General features: G+C 48.1%; 1 protein-coding gene across 1 annotated transcript in view; it reads left to right on the forward strand.

The window, feature by feature from the left end:
• Positions 1 to 20,003, forward strand: part of Rhpn2 (rhophilin Rho GTPase binding protein 2) — a 57,008-nt gene that overhangs the window by 27,264 nt on the left and 9,741 nt on the right. The window contains exons 4-11 of the mRNA XM_057762800.1: positions 64 to 139; positions 5,910 to 5,987; positions 6,306 to 6,430; positions 7,212 to 7,378; positions 11,378 to 11,565; positions 11,951 to 12,107; positions 15,002 to 15,121; positions 18,384 to 18,578. Of these exons, the coding sequence (XP_057618783.1) occupies positions 64 to 139; positions 5,910 to 5,987; positions 6,306 to 6,430; positions 7,212 to 7,378; positions 11,378 to 11,565; positions 11,951 to 12,107; positions 15,002 to 15,121; positions 18,384 to 18,578 (1,106 nt within the window). The remainder of the gene's footprint in view (positions 1 to 63; positions 140 to 5,909; positions 5,988 to 6,305; positions 6,431 to 7,211; positions 7,379 to 11,377; positions 11,566 to 11,950; positions 12,108 to 15,001; positions 15,122 to 18,383; positions 18,579 to 20,003) is intronic.

Raw genomic sequence — 20,003 nt, forward strand, 5'->3', positions numbered from 1 at the left:
ATGGGTGCAAAGGGGCTAGCTAGGCTGGGGTAGGTTGTTCATGTACCTCTTGTGTTTTCATAGGGAGGCCTTCACCATCCCTCTGATTCCTCTTGGCCTGAAGGAAACCAAAGAAGTTGACTTTTCAGTCGTCCTCAAGGTAAATCTCAAACAGTGGGCTCTGGGCTCAGGGTGGAAATGATTTAGGTGCCATGATTCGAGTGTTGGGTGATGTCTGTGAGGTGACCCTGAAACCTCACTTGGCCACTTAGAAGGAGAATTTTGTATATTGATTCCTCTGAAACTCTTGTTGTCATCATTCTGACATGCTATCCGTCCCTGTTATGGTCTGGGACTGGACCCCAGGATGTTGTGCCTGCAGGCAAGTCCTCTGCAGTGAGCTGTGTTCTTAGTCTGTCCTTGGTGATTCCGTAGCTCCTTTTGTGTGCCTGACAAAAGACAGATTATACTCTGTTTTAGTGTCTTTATTCTCAAAGAATTTTTTAAAATGTACTTTTATTTATATATACATAGATTTATTTGTGTGTTCTCTCTGTGTGTAAGTGTGTGTATGTATGTGTATGTGTGTGTATTCGTCTGTATGTGTATGTCCTGTGTATGTGTGTTTACTTGCAGACAGGTGGACATGCAAACCTTTATGGATGTATAGAGGTCAGAGGAGAATTTGCGGCTGGTTCTTTTCTTCCATCAGTTGGGTCCCAGATTTGGTAACAAGTGCCTTTACCCTCTGTGCCATCTTGCCGTTGTTTTTCTTTGAGACAGTCTCACTGTGTAGCCCAAGCTGGACCTCATATACATGAGATGCCTTTGGAGGCCAGAGGTCGTAGGCTCCCCTGGATCTGGAGTGAGGGGCAGCGGCAAGTCACATAATGTGGGTGCTAGGATCCTAACCCAGATCCTCTGCAAGAGCAGAAAGTGCTTTTAAGAACAGTTGGTTAATACTTTGAAAACATCTTTGACCTCTGTTATCAAGCAGAGACTGTTTATCTCTTGGTATAAATAAACCTTGATTATCAGGGGCATTTAAAATCATTATTGTTATTGTTATGATAGATATGGGTATTTGCCTACATGAATGTATGTACACCCTGTGCATGCAGTACTGGTAGTGGCCAGAAGAGGGTGGCGAACCCCCTGGAATTAGAGACTGTTGTAAGCCACTAGGAAATAAAGCCAGGTCTTCTGCAAGAGCAGCTCTTAACCAGGGTCTTCTTTGTTTGTTTGTTTGTTTGTTTTTCAAGATAGGGTTTCTCTAGTAGCCCTGGTTGTCCTTATTTTGTAGACCAGGCTGGTCTTGAACTCAAAAGATCTACCTGCCTCTGCCTCCCAAGTGCTAGGGTTAAATGTGTGGACCACCTTATCTGGCTCCTTTTTTTTTTTTTTTAAACTTCCACTCTTGTCAAATCCAGACCACATCCCTGTGTGTGTTTGGGGGAGCAGGGGTACTCCAGTTGGAGAAGGGTAGGTAGTAGCAATTTAGGACTCAAAGTTATCAGAAAATTGATTTCTTGGGAGGAAAACATCTTCTGCCACCCTCTCACAGGTGTGCGACCTTCTGGCCATGACCCACCACTGCTCTGTGGCTCTAGGCAGTGTTTGAAGGAAAGTCTTCAGTCCTGTTTGTGGTGTTGTTTCTTTAAGATCTAACTTAGTGTCAGAGTTACAAGAATGCAGGCATTTTTAAAGGCAACTGTGTCATAGAAACCTGGGGATTTTATGACTTTTGTAGAGATCCAAATAGGTCATGTGCCAAATTCCACATTAAAGTGAGTGTAAAAAAAAGAAGCCATGTTGTGCACATGGCCAACCACTGCTCAGCTGAGATTTCCAACCGTGTCATTTTAGCCTAAAAGGGGCCTGCCGATGTCAGTCATGCGCAAATGAGACCAGTTAGCAGACTTTCAATTTTCTCCATTCCACATTTATGCTTGAAAGAAACTCAGACACTGGAGGAGTGGCCGGTGAACTTGATCCAGGCGGGCAGGCAGTTCCCTTTCAGGCCTGACCTGTGTTTCCTTGGAATGTTAGGTCAGGCAAGTCTCGTGACACGATTGGACGATTCGCTCTATTGAAAAACAGAATCTCGCCGGGCGGTGGTGGCGCACGCCTTTAATCCCAGCACTTGGGAGGCAGAGGCAGGCAGGCGGATCTCTGTGAGTTCGAGACCAGCCTGGTCTACAAGAGCTAGTGCCAGGACAAACCCTGTCTCGAAAAACCAAAAAAAAAAAAAGAAAAACAGAAGCTCCCAAGTAGCGTCTTCAGTAGCAAGCACCACCAGGGCTGGAGGGCTTGCTTCAGTAAAGAGCGCTTGCCTAGCTCTAAGACCCTGGGCTCAGCTGAACAGTGGAGGCACACACCTTTAATCCCAGCCCTTGGGAAGCAGAGGCAGGTGGACGTTTGTGAGTTTGAGGCCAGCCTGGTCTACAGAGTAAGTCTGAGGACAGCCAGGCTACACAGAGAAAACCTGTCTGGGGCCGGGCGGTGGTGGCGTATGCCTTTAATCCCAGCATTCGGGAGGCAGAGGCAGGCGGATCTCTGGGAGTTCAAGGCCAGCCTGGTCTACAAGAGCTAGTTCTGGGATGGGCACCAAAGCTACAAAGAAACCCTGTCTCGAAAAACCAAAAAAATAAACCTGTCTGGGGCGGGGAGAAATGCCATTAAAATAAATTCCTTTTCCAGGCAGTAAAGGACCCAAAGCTGCACAGATGGCTAGGCAGGTGCCCTGAACTACATTCCTAACACCCATTTTTGCTTTTTTTTCTTTTGAGACAGGGTATCTAGGTAGCCATCCCATCTCCCTGCCTCAGCCTCCTATCTGCCAGGTTTCCAGGTGCTCCTTACCACACCTGGCTGCCATGCATATTGCTTCTGTGGTTTGGCAAGCTTCCCCCAAATGTTGGGTTTATTTTTTCATGAGTGCCTTTTAGTTTAGTGTGTATTTTCTGTGTTTGCGTGTTTGCATGCATCTGTATGTGCTTTCACAGGTGTGCTCACCTGTGTGCGTGCAGAGACCAGAGGTTAAAGTTGGGTGTGTTCTGTGGAGCGCCACCTGACGTAGTTGTTTGTTTTCTGGGACGGGGTTTCTCCTGGCTGTCCTGGAACTGCCTCTATAGACCAGGTAGCCTTGAACTACAGAGATTCACCTGCTTCTGAGCACTGGGATTAAATGCACGCCCCACCACTGCCTGGCTGCTCCTTATTTTTTAAAAATATACTACTTTGCTAACTCTTGGAGTATTTCATATATTCATGTCAGGTACATTGGTCTATTTACCCTCCTTCTCCCACTCCCTGATGTCCCCCACCACTTCCCACTTCCCAACTTTACACCTTTTTATTTTTATTTTTATTATTATTATTTTTTTTTTTTTGGTTTTTCGAGACAGGGTTTCTCTGTGGCTTTGGAGCCTGTCCTGGAACTAGCTCTTGTAGACCAGGCTGGTCTCGAACTCACAGAGATCCGCCTACCTCTGCCTCCCGAGTGCTGGGATTAAAGGCGTGCGCCACCACCGCCCGGCTACACCTTTTTATTTTTATAACCCGCCAAATCCTATTTGAGCTACCCACATACTAGGGGGCGTGGGTCCACCCATGGCATCACTATGGATCTACTGCGGGCCACACCCTTAAAGAGAACCAGCTCTCCTTCAATTGGAAGCCACCAGTTGTCGAGAGCTTCTCAGTTATGGTGGGAGCTCCCCTGCTCGGCTGGAGCATTGACTGGGTGGGTCTGGTACAGGTCTTACGAAGGTAGACACAGCCTCGGTGGGTTCACAGAGTGCACAGGTCTTCCCCGAACCACCTCGCTGGTCTGAGGTAGGATCTCTCATTGAACCTGGAGCTCGATCAACCTTTTGTTTTTTGAGTATCGGGTCAGTGAGTTCCTAATCTCTGGTTATCTCGCCCTCTTTCCAAGGCATTGGGGTTCTGAGCATGCACCATAGACCCAGCTTCAAACATGGATGCCGAGGATGAAATCCCAAGTCCTGATGCTTGTGCAGCAAGCACTTTGTCCGCTATGCCACCTTCTCAGCCCCTTGATTTATTTATTTATTTTGTTTTTGTTTTTGTTTGGTTTTTTTGAGACAGGGTTTCTCTGTAGCTTTGGAGCCTGTCCTGGAACTAGCTCTTGTAGACTAGGCTGGCCTCAAACTCACAGAGATCTGCCTGCTTCTGCCTCCCGAGTGCTGGGATTAAAGGCATGCACCACCACCACTCGGCTCCTTGATTTATTTTTTAAGATTTTTGTTATTTTCAATATATATGTCTGTGCCCCATGCGCATGCGTGCTGCCCCTAGGGGTTAAAAGGGTATCCAATCATCTAGAATTGGAGTTACAGATAGTTGTGAGCCACCATGTGTCTGGGAATGGAAGCCAGGTCCTTTTGAAAGAACAGTCATGTTTCTTAATTGCTAGTAATCTCTTGAAACCCTGTCCTCCAACTTTTATATATTAACTTTTAGGATTTTTTTAAATTTAGCAATTTTTTTTTTTTTTTTTGAGACAAGGTTTCTTTGTGTAGCTCTGGCTGTCCAGGAACTCACTCTGTAGACCAGGCCCAGGCTGGCCTCAAACTCAGAGAGATCCACTTGGCTCTGCATCCCAGTGCTGGGATTAAAGGTGTGCGCCGCCACCACCTATCTAAAAATGTCTTTAAAAAGGAAGAAAATAGAATAGGTAAACTTGAAGTTTAGGTTTGTATCCCAGAATATACTGTGTGTATACAACTAATCTGAAAACGTCTGCAGCCAGAAGCATCAACAGTCCCAGGGGTTTTGGTTAAGGGCTACTCGTCTAACTTGTATATGCTATGGAGCCTGTCGTGGGTCACCTCCCCTGGGTCAGTGTGAGCCGAGTGAAGGGGAAGGGGCTTCAGACAGCGCCTGGCAGATGGCAAGTGCCCATCACTGTCTGCTGAAGGACCACCTGCACTCAGAGCAGTTGTCAAACAGTGGGTTGCTGTACTCTCAGTTAAAAAGTCATACTGGGGTATCTCCTAAGCCTAACCACCAGGGCCATTCACACAAAGGTCCCCATTCCATCCAGATATCATCCCTAGGCCCAGGTCACATTGGCTCCAAAGGCCAAGTGTCCAGGTACTGAGTCAGCATAACGGAGGAGGGTCTGGGCATTCGCGGGTCTGTCAGAAGTGGTTAAAGTATCATCATTTAACCGTTATAGAGACATTGTTCCCTTCTTTCAATTTTTTTCTTTGCATTAAAAAAATATTATTTTCCCAACCTGATCTACTGATCTACAGAGCGAGTTCTAGAACAGCCAGAGTTACACAGAGAAACCCTGTCTTGAAAAATCAAAACTCACAGGGATTCACCTGCCTCTGCCTCCCGAGTGCTGGAATTAAAGGCAGGCACCACCATTGCCTGGCTATTTGTTCTGAAGAAGAAAAAACGGGGAGGTCTGTGTTAGAATGAGCTAGGATGCTGTCGTAAAGAAGATGGAGGATGAGGGACAAGGGTACGCGGGGCTATTTGTCTCGGAGGGACAAAGGACTGTCTCTGGATAGAGAGGAGACAGGCATGGCACAAAGGCAAATGGTGGTTTTACCTTGTTACCATGAGGTGTTTAATTTTAATTGGGTGTGTTAATTAGGAGAGCTCAAGGGGACTTTGAGTGATGGACCTTGGTAGTCCGTTGCAGGAGGAAGAAGTGCCAAATAATGGAATAGACTTTGGTGGCTAGCTTTAGGAATGTAACCTGAGGGTTTTTAGCAAGGCAGAGGGAGTGGGGGAGAAGGGCCAGGCCTGCCAGAGCCACATACTGAGTGGGCTAGTGTCCCTTCAGGGACAGAACACTCCCCCACTCCCCCACGCCCCTGGTCTTGTATGTGCAGGGTACCCCCACCCTCGAGGTCAGCTGCTGACTCAAGCCATGTCTTTTTTTCTGGCAGGATTTTATCTTGGAGCATTACAGCGAAGACAGCTATTTGTACGAAGATGACATCGCAGACCTTATGGACCTACGGCAGGTGAGTCAGCTCTGCTTGTCTCGGTTCGGGACATCCTGCGGCTGACACTCGTAGCCTCCGAGAGTCCAGGACGCTGGGCATGGGGAGTGGCTGTCAGGATCATCTGTGGCACTTGCTGTACCTGATAACTATAGAAGGGGTGACCTGCCCATGATGGGGCCGGGGCTGGGGTCCCGGATTCCTCACTTTGTCTCCGCCCCCTCCACTACCTCTCCCGGAGTTCATGATACCCACAGCATGGTCTGTTTTGAGTGTTCCTGTAACAGGTCCTGGGCCACAACCCTCCGCTTGCTCACCCCTCCACGGCTTCCTTTTCAGGCTTGTCGAACACCCAGCAGGGATGAGGCGGGGGTTGAGCTGCTCATGTCCTACTTCATCCAGCTGGGCTTTGTGGAGAGCAGGTTTTTCCCGCCCACCCGCCACATGGGGCTCTTGTTTACCTGGTAGGTGCTCTCTGGGGTCCCCTCTGCTGTGCACTTCATTCTGACTGTGGTGTTTGCCTAGCAGGTGCGGGGTGCGGGTGGTAGTGGTGGGGGGTGGTGACTATGGTGCCAAGGGCAGGGACAGTCGGTGAATTAATGTTTGTGTAAAGAACCAGAGATGGAAAGCCTGCCCCCAGGGCTTCTTCTTATCAAAACAAAGGAGCCTGGTGAAGGGGGCCATTTTTTCTGTGTGCTTTCATTTTGTCGTTGAGGGAGAACCAGAGCTCTCAGGTGGTACTAACAAGAAGCAAGACAGATTTTTTTTGCGGGGGGGGGGGGATTCTTTTCTTTCATGGGACAGGGCTGTGGGTGTGAGCTGGACCTGAGTTTGATCCCAATGACAAAGGCAGCAAAAGAGAGTTTTTGTTTTGTTACATTTGATTCTTCCCCATGATAATTTAAAGACTAATATGGTTCCTTGAGAAAGGTTCTTGCTAGGTGGTCCAGAGTGTCAAAGTCACATTCCTCCTACTTCAGCCTTCAGAGGGTGCCAGGATGATAGGCATGGGCCACCAGGTCTGGCTTGTGGGGAGATATATATTCCTTTTGAGATAGGGTGGTTTCCAATTCGTGGTCCTTCTGCCTCAGCCTCCTGAGGCTGGCATGGTAGGTGTCAGACTTGTTGTCTTGCTTGGAAACAAAAACCTGCTTGCCTGTGCACCTTTGAATTTCATGTGAGAAGTGAGTCTTGTTTTGCTGTGCCCAGAAGTGGCATTGATCAGAATCTATTTGTTTTGCATAGGTATGACTCCCTCACTGGGGTTCCGGTCAGTCAACAGAACTTGCTACTGGAGAAAGCCAGCATCCTCTTCAATATTGGGGCACTGTACACCCAGATTGGGACCCGCTGTAACCGGCAGACACTGACCGGGCTGGAGAGCGCAGTGGACGCCTTCCAGAGAGCTGCAGGTGTGTGTCCTCCGGGGCAGCCACGCTACAGTCTTGAACCCGCCGGGTGGCAGCAATGGTGCTGATTCTCTGACCCCAGCTGAAAAGAGTCTTGCTTGGGTCCTCTGCTGACCCATCAAGTACTAAAGCCTTCCTTACAAGTCTGATAAGGGCCCGGGTATGACTCCAGAACTAGAGCGCTTGCCTAAAAGCTCCTAGTGAGGGGCTGGGGGGTGTGGTTCAGAGGCAGTAGGAGAAGGCTTGACCGGCTTGAGGGAGACTCTAGGGTCAATCTATAATGTCACACACATAAAGGAGGAAGGAATGGCTGTGTAACTTCTTGGTCAGGAGACTTGCTCGTGGTTGGCGTCATGTGATCTCAGTACAGTAGGGCTCATATGCATAGTGAGGCTTGTGGTTAGTGATTAATTTTTTCCAGGTGAGTGGTTTCGGCGTCAGCTGGGACTATTTCTCAATAATGGGAATACAGTAACTCACCCTCGCTAGTGAAGATGTAGCCTTTAGAGTTTTCTATTAGTTGTTACTCTAGTGATATTTTATTTGTGTTTTAATAAATAAAGCTGGCCTGAAGACCAGAATAGCAAAGCAGCCAAGCTACTAGAGAGTTCTTACCTCTGTCCTCAGTGTTACTTCGGACTGCAGTGCCCTCCACCAGACCTCAGACTGCAGACCGAGACTCTGAGCTCCTGGTTCCTCCCATTTTATATTCCTCGCTAGTGCTGGAATTAAAGATATGCACCACCACCATCCGGCCTCTGTGGCTAACTAGTGTGGTTGCTGGGATTAAAGGTGTATGCCACCACTGCCTGGCCTGCATGGCTGTCTAGAGCACTCTGATCTTCAGGCAAGCTTTATTTATTAAAACACAAATAATTCTCACTGTATGTTACTATATGGGTCAATACAGTGATCTATGCATAAGGGGACGTGTTCCAAGACACGTGTAAACTACTAACATTTCTGGAGCCTGTTTGGGGCCTGGAGATGGAGCTCAGGGATAGGACGTTTGCTTAGCATGTGCAAGGCTCTAGGTTTGACCCCCAGTGCTACAGACAAATGAAGGGAATGGAGAAAGAATTCCCACATATGCCCATATCTGTGATAGATTGGGCACAGTCAAAGATTAACAACTAACAATAAAACAGAACAGTGATAACAATGCGACGTGATAAATGGTATGAATTGCTTGTTTCTGGAATTTTCCGTGCAATATTATCACATTACAGTTGGCTGAAGGTAACTGAGCCGGAACAAAGCTGAACCTCAGGTAAAGGGAATTACTGTTACTATTGCTACTTTTCGGATTATGCTTAACCGGCCAAGTTTGCAAAGCCTGCGGTTGCTGATTTTAGGGCGGTCAGGTGCACCAGGAGCCTGCTGCTTCTGTCACTCCCAGTCGCTGCTGGTGGTTCAGGTTGGCCTTGACCTTGGGGTCCTCCTGCCTCAGCCCAAGTGCTAGGGTGACAGCTGAGCCACCACAATCAGTGGCTTGCTCCCCCCCGCCCCCGTTTTAACTTCATTACCCCTACAGCAGCTCAGCCTGTTATGAACCAGAGTCAGGACCAATAAAGAAAACCAGCTTAACACCAAGCTGTAAGGGCCGGGTGGTGGGAGTTGGTGCAGCGGGTCAGCCTGGCGCTGATCACAGTATCTGAGGGCTCCATGTTGCTCCATTCTAGCAGGCCTCTGTCTACATAATGGAGGGTAATAAGGGCCGTCGTGATGCAGACCACAGGATGACCTCCAAGTGGCCAGTTGGATAAGTTTGATAGACAGGTGGTCACTATGCCACCAGCATGGCCTTTAACTCACTATGTGGGCTAGGCTGATTTTGGATTTTGAACTTGAGCTGATCCTCTTGCTTTGGCCTCCCGAGGGCCATGATTACAAGTGTGTGCCACCACGCGCCGCTCCAGCCTTGCATCCTTTTGCCCTCTCCCTGCGACAGCCTGCCTGGAAACCTCATTCTAAAACCCACGAAGTCCCACAGCTTTGCCATTTTGTCTCCTGGAGGCAAGGTCTTGTTAATATTTAGCTCAGGCTGACCATAAGTTCTCGGTCTCTGGTGTGCTGGGTTGGCAGGCTTGTCTAATTGTGGCTGGCCTCTGAGGAATCCTAGGGAGTCACATTTTGTGACCTGCCTCAGAGGCTTCAGAAATACAAACAAAGGAACTCAGTGACAAGACAGGCTGGGGTGGGGGTGGTGGGGGGACTGACAAACAGCCTGGAGCAGAAGGCATCCTTCTCTGGGTTGGCAAAACCAGCGGAACCAGTTGGATGGGAGGCAGGCAGTCCAGGCCCCTTCAGCTCCAGGTTAACTGTCCCTCTGTCACTGCTTGACTTGGTTGACCTTTCTCGGTGCCAGGATGTCAGTCGAGGGTGGTTGCGTGGGCGTGTCCAGTGGAGGATTCCCCAGGGAAAAGCCCTGGCACCCCTCACTCACCCCACTGGCTTTCTGTTTTCTCCATCACATGCTCAGTCATGGATGGGGATGGAGTGTCTCAGGTGGGACAGAGACAAAGGTGCTCAGATAGCTTCCTGGCTTTATGCAGATACGAATGTCCGAGAAGAGAATACAATGTAAAAGACCGTGGTGAGGGACAGATGTCATAAATACCAGTTTCGACCGTTTCTTACTGTAGTAAATACGCGTGAAACACAATCGTCTTGTTGACCGTTGTTTTTAAGTGCGGCCACCAGCACCCCCAGCTCCAGGGTGGCCTCATCACGCGCACTGCAGTGGTCCTATTTAGATGTGTTTTTATTGACTCCTTGAGACAGGGTCATCAGGCCGCCTTTCTGCTTCATTCTTCCAAGTGCTGGTATTACAGGGGTGTGCCACCACACCTGGCATCTCCAACTAGCAGACTGCAATGTCCCTTTCCTTGTTCCTGTAGCTCCTAGTGACCTCTGTTCTACTTTACTCGTCTGAGTTTGACTATTCCAGGAATCTTACCAAACGAAATCTCGTACTGTCTGTCCTTCCGGGGCTGGTTTATCATAGTCAGTTTGAAGTCTTCATTCATGCTGGTCACACATCTGAGTCACAGTCCCATCTTTTGAGACAGGGTGTTAACTATGGAGCCCTGGCAAGCCTGAAATCCTCTGTGTAAACCGGACTGGCTTGGAACTCACAGAGATCCTCCTCCCTCACTTCCCCAGTGCTGACATTAAAGGCCACCACACCCGGATCATTCCTCATTTGACTGGGGATAAACCTGGGGCTGCTCACACTGTAAGCACAACTCTCTACCCCAGCTTTACCTCAGCTCCTCAGTTTGTTTGTTTTTGTTTGTTTGTTTTTGTTTTTTGTTTTTCCAGGCGGAGTTTCTCTGTAGCTTTGGAGCCTGTCTTGGAACTAGCTCTTGTAGATGAGGCTGGCCTCAAACTCAATCCACCTGCCTCTGTCTCCTGAGTGATGGGATTAAAGGCATGTGCCACTGCTGCCTGGATTTTTGTGCAATTATTTAGCTCTGCACAAAAGGATGGAATGGCTAGATAGCATGGCAACTAAGAGTCAGATAGATTGTGTGTGCGTGTGCATGTGTGTGTGTGTGTGTGTGCGCGTGTGTGTGTAGCCCAGAATGTCTTTGAACTCTCCAACCTCCTACTTCAGCTTCCCTAGTGCTAGGATTAATGGTGTGTACCACGCACCTGCCAAATATATATTTTTCAAGATGCCTTAGGATTATAGGTGTGTACCACCTTTATATGTATATATATATAAATTATAGGTGTCTGCCATGTCTACCTGTGTATATGTGTGAATATATAGTAGAAATATGTATATAAGTTGTATATACACATTAGGTAGATGTTAGATAGATAATTTTTCTTTGCATTGTTAGTGACTTGTGCTCAGGCACCCGGGGTGCCATGCAAGCACTCATTGATGAGTGACCTCCCCCAATCCAGTTGTATTTCCTTTTTTCTCTCTCTACACTAGCACGATAAAACCAGTGTGATTTCCTACTAAAGAGCAACAAATTCTGATTCTAGGTGTTTTAAACTACCTGAAAGAGACATTCACGCACACTCCAAGTTACGACATGAGCCCCGCCATGCTCACTGTTCTGGTCAAAATGATGCTCGCCCAAGCCCAAGAAAGCGTGTTTGAGAAAGTCTGCCTTCCAGGGATCCAGAATGAGTTCTTCATGCTCGTAAAGGTGGCTCAGGAGGCTGCCAAGGTAAAGGCTTCTGAGTTCCTGTGACTTTTGGGTGGGCAGGATCTGCTGGTACAGGTGCCTAGGAGCAGCGCGGCGGTGGGGGGTGGGGTTATTGATGCGCCAAGGTGGCATGGCCTGCATTTGCTTGGCAGATACCGGTGTTTCAGATACGGCTCATCGTGCCCATCTGTGACTTAGCCGACAAAGCAGCCTAATGCCAGTTGCTCGATCCTCTGTTAATGCCGAGGCTGACAGCAGGTGGACTTGCTTGGCTTTCTGCCTGCATTCTGGAGCATTCTCCAGCAGGGGATTGACTCGGCTTAGAAGAAAGGACTCTTTCTCTGCAGCTGGGCTTGGGAGGGGCCCCTGTGCCAGGCTTTCCTTGCCCACATCCCTTCTGTTTCAGGTGGCAGAGGTCTACCGGCAGCTGCATGCAGCCATGAGCCAGGAACCAGTGAAAGAGAACATCCCGTATTCGTGGGCCAGCGTGGCCTACGTGAAGGCCTACCACTATGGCGCCCTAGCTCACTACTTTGCCGCCACTCTCCTCATCGATCACCAGCGTAAGGCTTGGGCTCAGGGCTGTGGGCTTGCTCCCTCTGGGGCGTGCTGAGCTGAGAGGGAACTGCCTTCCTGTCTTGGATTTAGGCCCGCCACAGGGCACCAGGTGGAAAAGATACACTGATCTAAGTGGCTATTACACAGGTCTGTGGAATTCAGGGTCAACCTCTCTAATGGGAGTCAGGGGGATAAATAACTTCATTTTGTTTTTGAGACAGGGTTTCTCTGTATAGCCCTGGCTGTCCTAGAACTCATTTTACAGACCAGACTGGCCTCCAAATCACAGAAATCCACCTGCCTCTGCCTCTCAAGTAATGGGATTAAAGATATGCACCACCACACCCATCTTAAAATTATATTTTAATATTTATTTTAAATTTTATTTATGTTGTCTTAGCTACTCATGTATTGCCACAAAGAGTCACCATGACTAAGACATTTAACTTGCTTACAGTTTCAGAAGAGTTAGTTCATGACCAGCATGGCAGGGCACATGGCAAGAGGCAGGCATGGTGCTGGAGAAGCAGCTAAGAGCTACATCCTTATCCATTGGCAGCTGGCAGGGAGAGAAAGAAAGTCACTGGGTCTAGTGTGGACTTTTGAAACCTCAAACCCCACACCCAGTGACACACATCCTCCATCAAGGCTACACCTGCTAATCCTTTACAAACAGTTCATCAATTGGGGACTAACCATGCAAATATATGAGCAAATGTGGGCCATTTTCATTCAAACCACCATCTGTGAGGATGTATGTGAGATTGTGTGTGTGTGTGTGAGAGAGTGCAGTGCCCATAGTGGCCAGAAGAGTGGGCTAGCTGCCCCAGAGCTGGAGATAACAGGGAGTTGCAAGCTGCTTGACGTGAATGCTGGAACTATACTAGGGTCCTCTGCAAGACCAATATGCACTCTTAACCACTGAGCCACTCTGCAGCCCAAATTATTTTTTTATTTTTTATTATTATTTCAAGACAGCATTTCTCTGTGTAACATCCCTGGCCATCCTGGAACTCACTCTGTAGACCAGGCTGTCCTCAATTCACAGCGATCCACCTGCCTCTGCCTCCCAAGTGCTGGGATTAAAGGCATGCACCACCACCACCCAGTTTATTTATTTTTTTTTAATTCTTTTTTTTTTTTTTTTTTTTTTTTTGGTTTTTCGAGACAGGGTTTCTCTGTGGTTTTGGAGCCTGTCCTGAAACTAGCTCTTGTAGACCAGGCTGGTCTCGAACTCACAGAGATCCGCCTACCCTGCCTCCCGAGTGCTGGGATTAAAGGCGTGCGCCACCACCGCCCGGCTCCCAGTTTATTTTTAATTTTGGAAGTTTTGGGGATGAAATGCAGTGCCTTACTCGGTAGTGTTTATTTTAATTCATTTAATTATTGTATATCTACTTAGAGAAGGAGGTCTCCCTATGTAGCCTAGGCTGGTCTTGAACTTAAGATCCTCCTGTGTTAGCCTTTCGAATGCTAAGATTATAGATGTGTGCCACCACACACATCCTCAGATAGTAATTTTGCTTTGTTTTATTGAAAAGGATGCCATGTAGCCCAAGCTGGCCTCAACCCCCTTTTCTTTTTGTCTTGCTCTTAAGTGCTAGGCTTACAAGCATTTGCTACTGTGTCTAGCAAAGGTGATATATTTTTTTATTTTAATGATTGAATTTGTGTGTACTGCTAGCATCTTGGCTGATAGGTGGTATTTTAAATGAATCAAAATTCGTGGCAAAAAAATTGTGATTAAAATTTTATTTTATTTTTATTTTTTTAATATTTATTTATTATGTATACAATATTCTGTCTGTGTGTATGCCTGCAGGCCAGAAGAGGGCACCAGACCTCATTACAGATGGTTGTGAGCCACCATGTGGTTGCTAGGAATTGAACTCAGGACCTTTGGAAGAGCAGGCAATGCTCTTAACCTCTGAGCCATCTCTCCAGCCCCCTGTGATTAAAATTTTAAATAAAAAGATTGGGCATGGTGATATGTGCCTTAAATCCCAGCATTCCAGAGGCAGAGACAGATGGATCTCTGCGAGTGAGAGGTCAGCCTGGTCTACAGAGTTCCAGGACAGCCAGGGCTACACAGAGAAACCCTGTATCTGGGTTTCTGCAGCCCAGTTTGAAAGGGATTGGTGCTGTGCTCACTGTGGGTCTTCTGTTTGAATAAGATTCCGCCACATACGCAGGCTGGCTTCAGGCTCACGGTCTCTGCCTCAGCCTCTCAGCACTGTGCGTGAGCCACCACACTATTCCTTCATCTAGATGGTTTTACAAATTATGGGACTGGAGAATATTTCCATCCCGCTTACTGCATACACACAATTAGCACTACCTATCACACGGTTGGGCACGCAGCTTAGTTGTCAGACTGCTCGCCTGGTATGCAGGAAGCCCCGGGTTCAATCTAAACCACTGAGAAAGCTGGGTGTGGTGATAAGCACCTATAACCCTCACACTTGGAAGGTGGAGACAGGAATGTCAGGAGTTTAAGATTATCCTCAGCTACATAGTAAGTGCTGGACCAGCCTGAGCTACTAGAGACCCTATCTCCCAAATTAACAAGAAAGACCTCTTCCAGGGAAGACAAAGGAAGGAAGGAGACTTACGGGGGTATGGCAGTCCCTGGGAGGAATGCAGAGTGGGCAGTCACAGGGTCACAACTGTGCAAGAGGACTCCATATAAGGATCAACTTGGAGGAGTATGTAAAGGAGTTGGATCCAGGGTCAAATCCTGAACCTCTAGTGTGTGGCTGTCCCCTTGGGAGCAGAGGCTTACGGCCTGGCAGCCTGGGTTATACCTTGGAGCCAATAGGAGTTTGGTGGCATTGTTCAAGCAGAACTGGGGTCTAGGGCACTGTCTCCAGAGAGATGTAACCTGGGGCTGTCTTTGCAGTGAAGCCAGGCGTGGACATGGACCACCAGGAGAAGTGCCTGTCCCAGCTCTACGACCACATGCCGGAAGGGATGACGCCTTTGGCCACGCTGAAGAATGACGGGCAGCGCATGCAACTAGGTGCGTGCTCCTGTCCTGGGGCTGGGCAATGCTAGCTGCACAGCCCCCAAACGGGGCTGCAAGGGAAGGCTTGGGAAGGGGACCAACCTGCACTGAGACATTGTATGGGCCTGCCCTCCTCACAGAGGGCTTTCCAGAGCTGTGTCCTCACAGCTCCTTGAGTGCCCAAGCTTCCGATCACAGCCAGGCTTTTGACTGTCTCCTAACATTGTAGCTGTTCCCGGATGGCCCTGTTGTTGCTCCCCCTCCCCTCTACTCTTCTCCCCTCCCCTCCCCTCCCCTTTCTCCTTTCTCAGAATTGGGAATTGAATAAAGGGCCTCATGAATGCTGGGCAAACACATTATCACTAAACTACACCCCTGTCTTTTTTTTATATTTTTCTTTTGGGAACAATTTCTTGGTAAAATGCCCAGCACTGTAGTCCAGACCAACCTTGAACTTGCTACCCTCTTGCCTCAGCTTCCCAAGTGTAAACAGAGGTGGAACTTTTCTTTTGTCCCGACTTCCTGGTCCCAAATAATCACACAAAAGCTTCTATTAATTATAGAATGCTTGACCTATAGCTCAGGCTTATTATTAACTAGCTCTGACAACTTAAATCAACCCAGTTCTATTCATCTTCATTTTGCCTCATGGCTTCGTGGCTTCACCAGTCCTCTAGGACATCTTGTTTCCCCGGCGGCTGGCTTGCATCTCCCTCAGACTCCACCCTTTGGCTTTCCTGCCTAGCCTTATTCTGCCTGGCTGTGGGCCAATTCAGCTTTATTATTAACCAATGAGAGGAATACATATTTTGCAGTGTACAGAAGGATTATCCCACCCCCAAGTGCTGGAATGCACTGGTTCCCATTGTTTTTGATGCTTCACCAAGGGCAAGTGAGGGCTGGAAATGGGGTATCCTGGTTTGGTCGTCAGCATGAATGTCTCCCCATTTTGGTGATGCTCTGCCTCTGGGGTGCCTTGGTCATACCTGGCATTCCTGCCTGCCTCCCTCTCTCCACATTTGGTCAGCAAATTATACAAACTTTACCTAGAAAACATGGCTGAGGTCTCACCTCCTCTTATCCCACCACCCTGGCTGAAGTCGCATTAACAGAGCTTACCTAACTCATGCTGACTCTGTTGAATCCCACACAGCTCTGTGAGATAGGCCTGGTAGGACCCCCATTATCACAGCTGCACTCCCCATTTCCCTGTTCCCACAGACCCTGGCCACCTTAATTCTCTGCGTACACCCTGATGTGTCCCTTCAGGCACTTGTAAGGTCAGAAGTGAGCTGGCCCTTGCTCTGACTCATTGTGCCCTTCCTCCCGTCCCCCCTCCATCATAACCTCCTTTCCTAGAAGACCTGGTTACGTTCCTGCCCCAGGGCAGTTGCACCTGTTTCTTCTCTTAGGGGCACCCTCCTCCCAGGCATTGCCATGGCGGCTGTTTTACTTCAGAGCTGTGCTCCATAGTAAACCTAGCTGTCTACTTGGTAGATCCTCACCCAGCCTGCAGCCCTGGGTTGAATCCTGAGGACCAGACAGGTGTGGGAGGCTGTGCCTATGATCCCAGGACTAGGGAGGGAGGTGGAAGCAGGAGGATCAAAAGTTTAAGCTCAACAGTGGCTACCATAGTAAGTTTGAGGCTAGCCTGGGATATTTGAGAACCATCCACCATCCCTGCCCACATGCACCAAAAAAATTAAAAAAGAAAAAGAAAAAGTTAAAAAGAAAAGTTGCTTCGGGGGCTGGAGAGATGGCTCAGAGGTTAAGAGCACTGGCTGCTCTTCCAGATGTCCTGAGTTCAATTCCCAGTAACCACATGGTTGCTCACAACCATCTATAGTGAGATCTGGTGCACTCTTCTGGAGGACAGACATACACGCAGATAAAACACTATATACATAATAAATAAATCTTTAAAAAGTGACGTCATCAAATACACATGTGTGTACACGCACAAAACAGGATTTTTTTTTCCTTTTTAAAGTCACCCAATCAGAAATGCCTTTCTTGGTCTATGAGATGTTTCTTTTTGTTTTAAATTGATATTTATTGAGCTCTACATTTTTCTCTGCTCTCCTCCCTGCCTCTCCCCTCCCCCCTTCAACCCTCCCCCAAGGTCCCCATGCTCCCAATTTACTCAGGAGATCTTGTCTTTTTCTACTTTCTACTTCACAGGTAGATTAGATCTATGTAGGTCTCTCTTAGTGTCTGCATTGTTGTCTAAGTTCTCTGGGATTGTGGTTTGTAGGCTGGCTTTCTTTGCATTATGTTTAAAAACCACCTATGAGTGAGTTACATGTGATAATTGTCTTTCTGTGTCTGGGTTACCTCACTCAAAATAATGTTTTCTAGCTCCATCTATTTTCCTGCAAAGTTCAAGCTGTCTTTATTTTTTTCTGCTGTGTAGTACTCCATTGTGTAAATGTACCACATTTTTCTTATCCATTCTTTGATTGAGGGGCATTTAGGTTGTTTCCAGGTTCTGACTATGACAAACAAAGCTGCTATGAACATAGTTGAGCACAGGTCCTTGTGGCACGATTGAGCATCCTTTGGATGTATACCCGAAAGTGGTACTGCTGGGTCTTGAGGGAGGTTGTTGAACATTTCCTTAAGTGTCTTTCAGCCATTTTAGATTCCTCTGTTGAGAGTTCTCTGTTTAGGTCTGTACTCCATTTTGTGAATTGGATTATGTGGTCTTTTGGTGTCCAATTTCTTGAGTTCTTTGTATATTTTGGAGATCAGACCTCTGTCTGATGTGGGGTTAGTGAAGATCTTTTCCCATTCTGTAGGCTGTCATTTTGTCTTGTTGACCGTGTCCTTCGCTTTACAGAAGCTTTTCTGTTTCAGGAGGTCCCATTTATTAATTGTTTCTCTCAGTGTCTGTGCTGCTGGGGTTATATTTAGGAAGTGGTTCCCTGTGCCAATGCGTTCAAGAGTACTTCCCACTTTCTCTTCTATGAGGTTCAGCGTGGCTGGCTCTGTGTTGAGGTCTTTGATCCATTTGGACTTGAGTTTTGTGCATGGTATAGATATGGGTCTATTTTCATTCTTCTACATGTTGATATCCAGTTATGCCAGCACCACTTGTTAAATATGCTTTCTTCTTTCCATTTGATATTTTTTGCTTCTTTGTCAAAGATCAGGTGTTCAAAGATGTGTGGATTGATATCCAGGTCTTCTGTTCGGTTCTATTGGTCCTCCTGTCTGTTCTTATGCCAGTACCAGGCTGTTTTCAGTGCTGTAGCTTAGGAGATGTTTCTGTCTGCAGGTAAAGGACATTTGCATCGGGCCATTGGCTACCACGAGGAGTCGCTGAGGGAGGCCAACCTGTGCAAGAAGCTGCGTGACATTCAAGTGCTCCGGGATGTGCTGTCCGCTGCCCACCAGCGCACTCAGCTCAAGTACAACCAGCACCGAGAGGATGACGATCTTCTGAACTTGGTTGACGCTCCAGATGTCCTTTGTGAGTGATGGGAACCACCAGCTAGCTGTGTGGCACCTGCGGAGTGGGGGTGCTTGTGACTACAGATACACAAGCCTGTGTCAATTTGGCCTTCCAGGACTGAATTGGAGAGGGACCTAGTACCAATCCTGTTGGATATAGTGACTGTAATTCTAGTATTGAGGAGGTGAGGCAGGAGGATGCTGTAAGTTCAACGTTAGCCTTCACCTTGCTAGTTAGTTTCTACCTATTTTTACCAGGGTGGAGGTGAGCGGTGCTGCTCTTACCTTTCCACCCTGTCCTTCTCACCTTCACCTCCTCACCTCAGCCTCAGTCCCCTCCTCCTCTCAGTCTCCGCCCCTCTCAGTTCCCATCTCCTCTCAGTCCCCGCCCCCTCTCAGTTCCCACCCCTTCCTAGTCCCCGCCTCCTCTGTCCCCGCCTCCTTTCAGTCATCGCTCCTTCTCAGTCCCCGCCCCTCTCAGTTACCACTCCTTCTCAGTCCCCGCCCCTCTCAGGCCCAGCCTCCTTCCAGTCCCCGCCTCCTCTCAGTTCCCACCCTTCTCAGTCTCCACCTCCTCTCCTGTGCTTTCATTGGCCTGGTGGTTCAGGCTCTCCTGGTCTTAATTCTGTGCTCCTGAATGACTTTTTCTAATCCTTCTGCTGAGTCTTCTTGACCAGTCCCAATTCCCAACCTTTCCCTGCGCTCTGCTTTCTCTGATTTGGTTTGGGTATATCCCTCCTCATGTTGTCCCAGGCCTGCTCTGGGCTTCAGTGATCTCTCTCACCCAGAGATGCCTGGGGCTTCTTGGTCAACCCTGCAGCTTCCAACAAGGACTACTCTGGCTGTCTTCTTTCCCACCTCCCTAGCTTGGAAGCCACATGTGCAGCTGTTTCTACTCCTGGACTTGCTCTCTCCCTTTGTGGCCCCAACATTTCTAACTGTCCTAGATGTCACTCGCAGCAGTGTTGAGGTAGCCTGGACAGTTATTGCTCTGCCTGCCGGGGAATGCGAGTCATGTCTCTGCAGGACCCCACTCAAAAGGTCACATTACAGGGAGGGATGATTAGGATTTTTTAAAAATTAGAGATGAAAAATTGGAGGGTAACCCAGTTGAGTCAGGACCCTCTGAGGACGCAGAGGAAAAACCAGTTCAAGCTGGGCGTGCTGGAAGCATTCCTCCTGCGGGGCATGGAGCGGGTCCCTTTGGAATGGAGAGGTCTCGTGACCTGTTACCAGACCAGCATCTGTCAGAGAATACCTCTGTAGTCAGATCCTAGACAGACAGATTAGAGCTTTGCTGATTGCCCAGGAGGACAGGATTTTTAGTTTCTATAGCCTGCTTGGGGGGAGGGAGTTATGAACAGGAACTGTGGATGAGAGTTTAAAAAAAATATGTATTATAGTATCTCACCCTCTCTGTTTCTAGTTACTCTGATCTTGGGCT

The sequence above is a fragment of the Chionomys nivalis genome, chromosome 2 (genome assembly GCF_950005125.1).
Source record: "Chionomys nivalis chromosome 2, mChiNiv1.1, whole genome shotgun sequence".
Lineage (NCBI taxonomy): Eukaryota > Metazoa > Chordata > Mammalia > Rodentia > Cricetidae > Chionomys > Chionomys nivalis.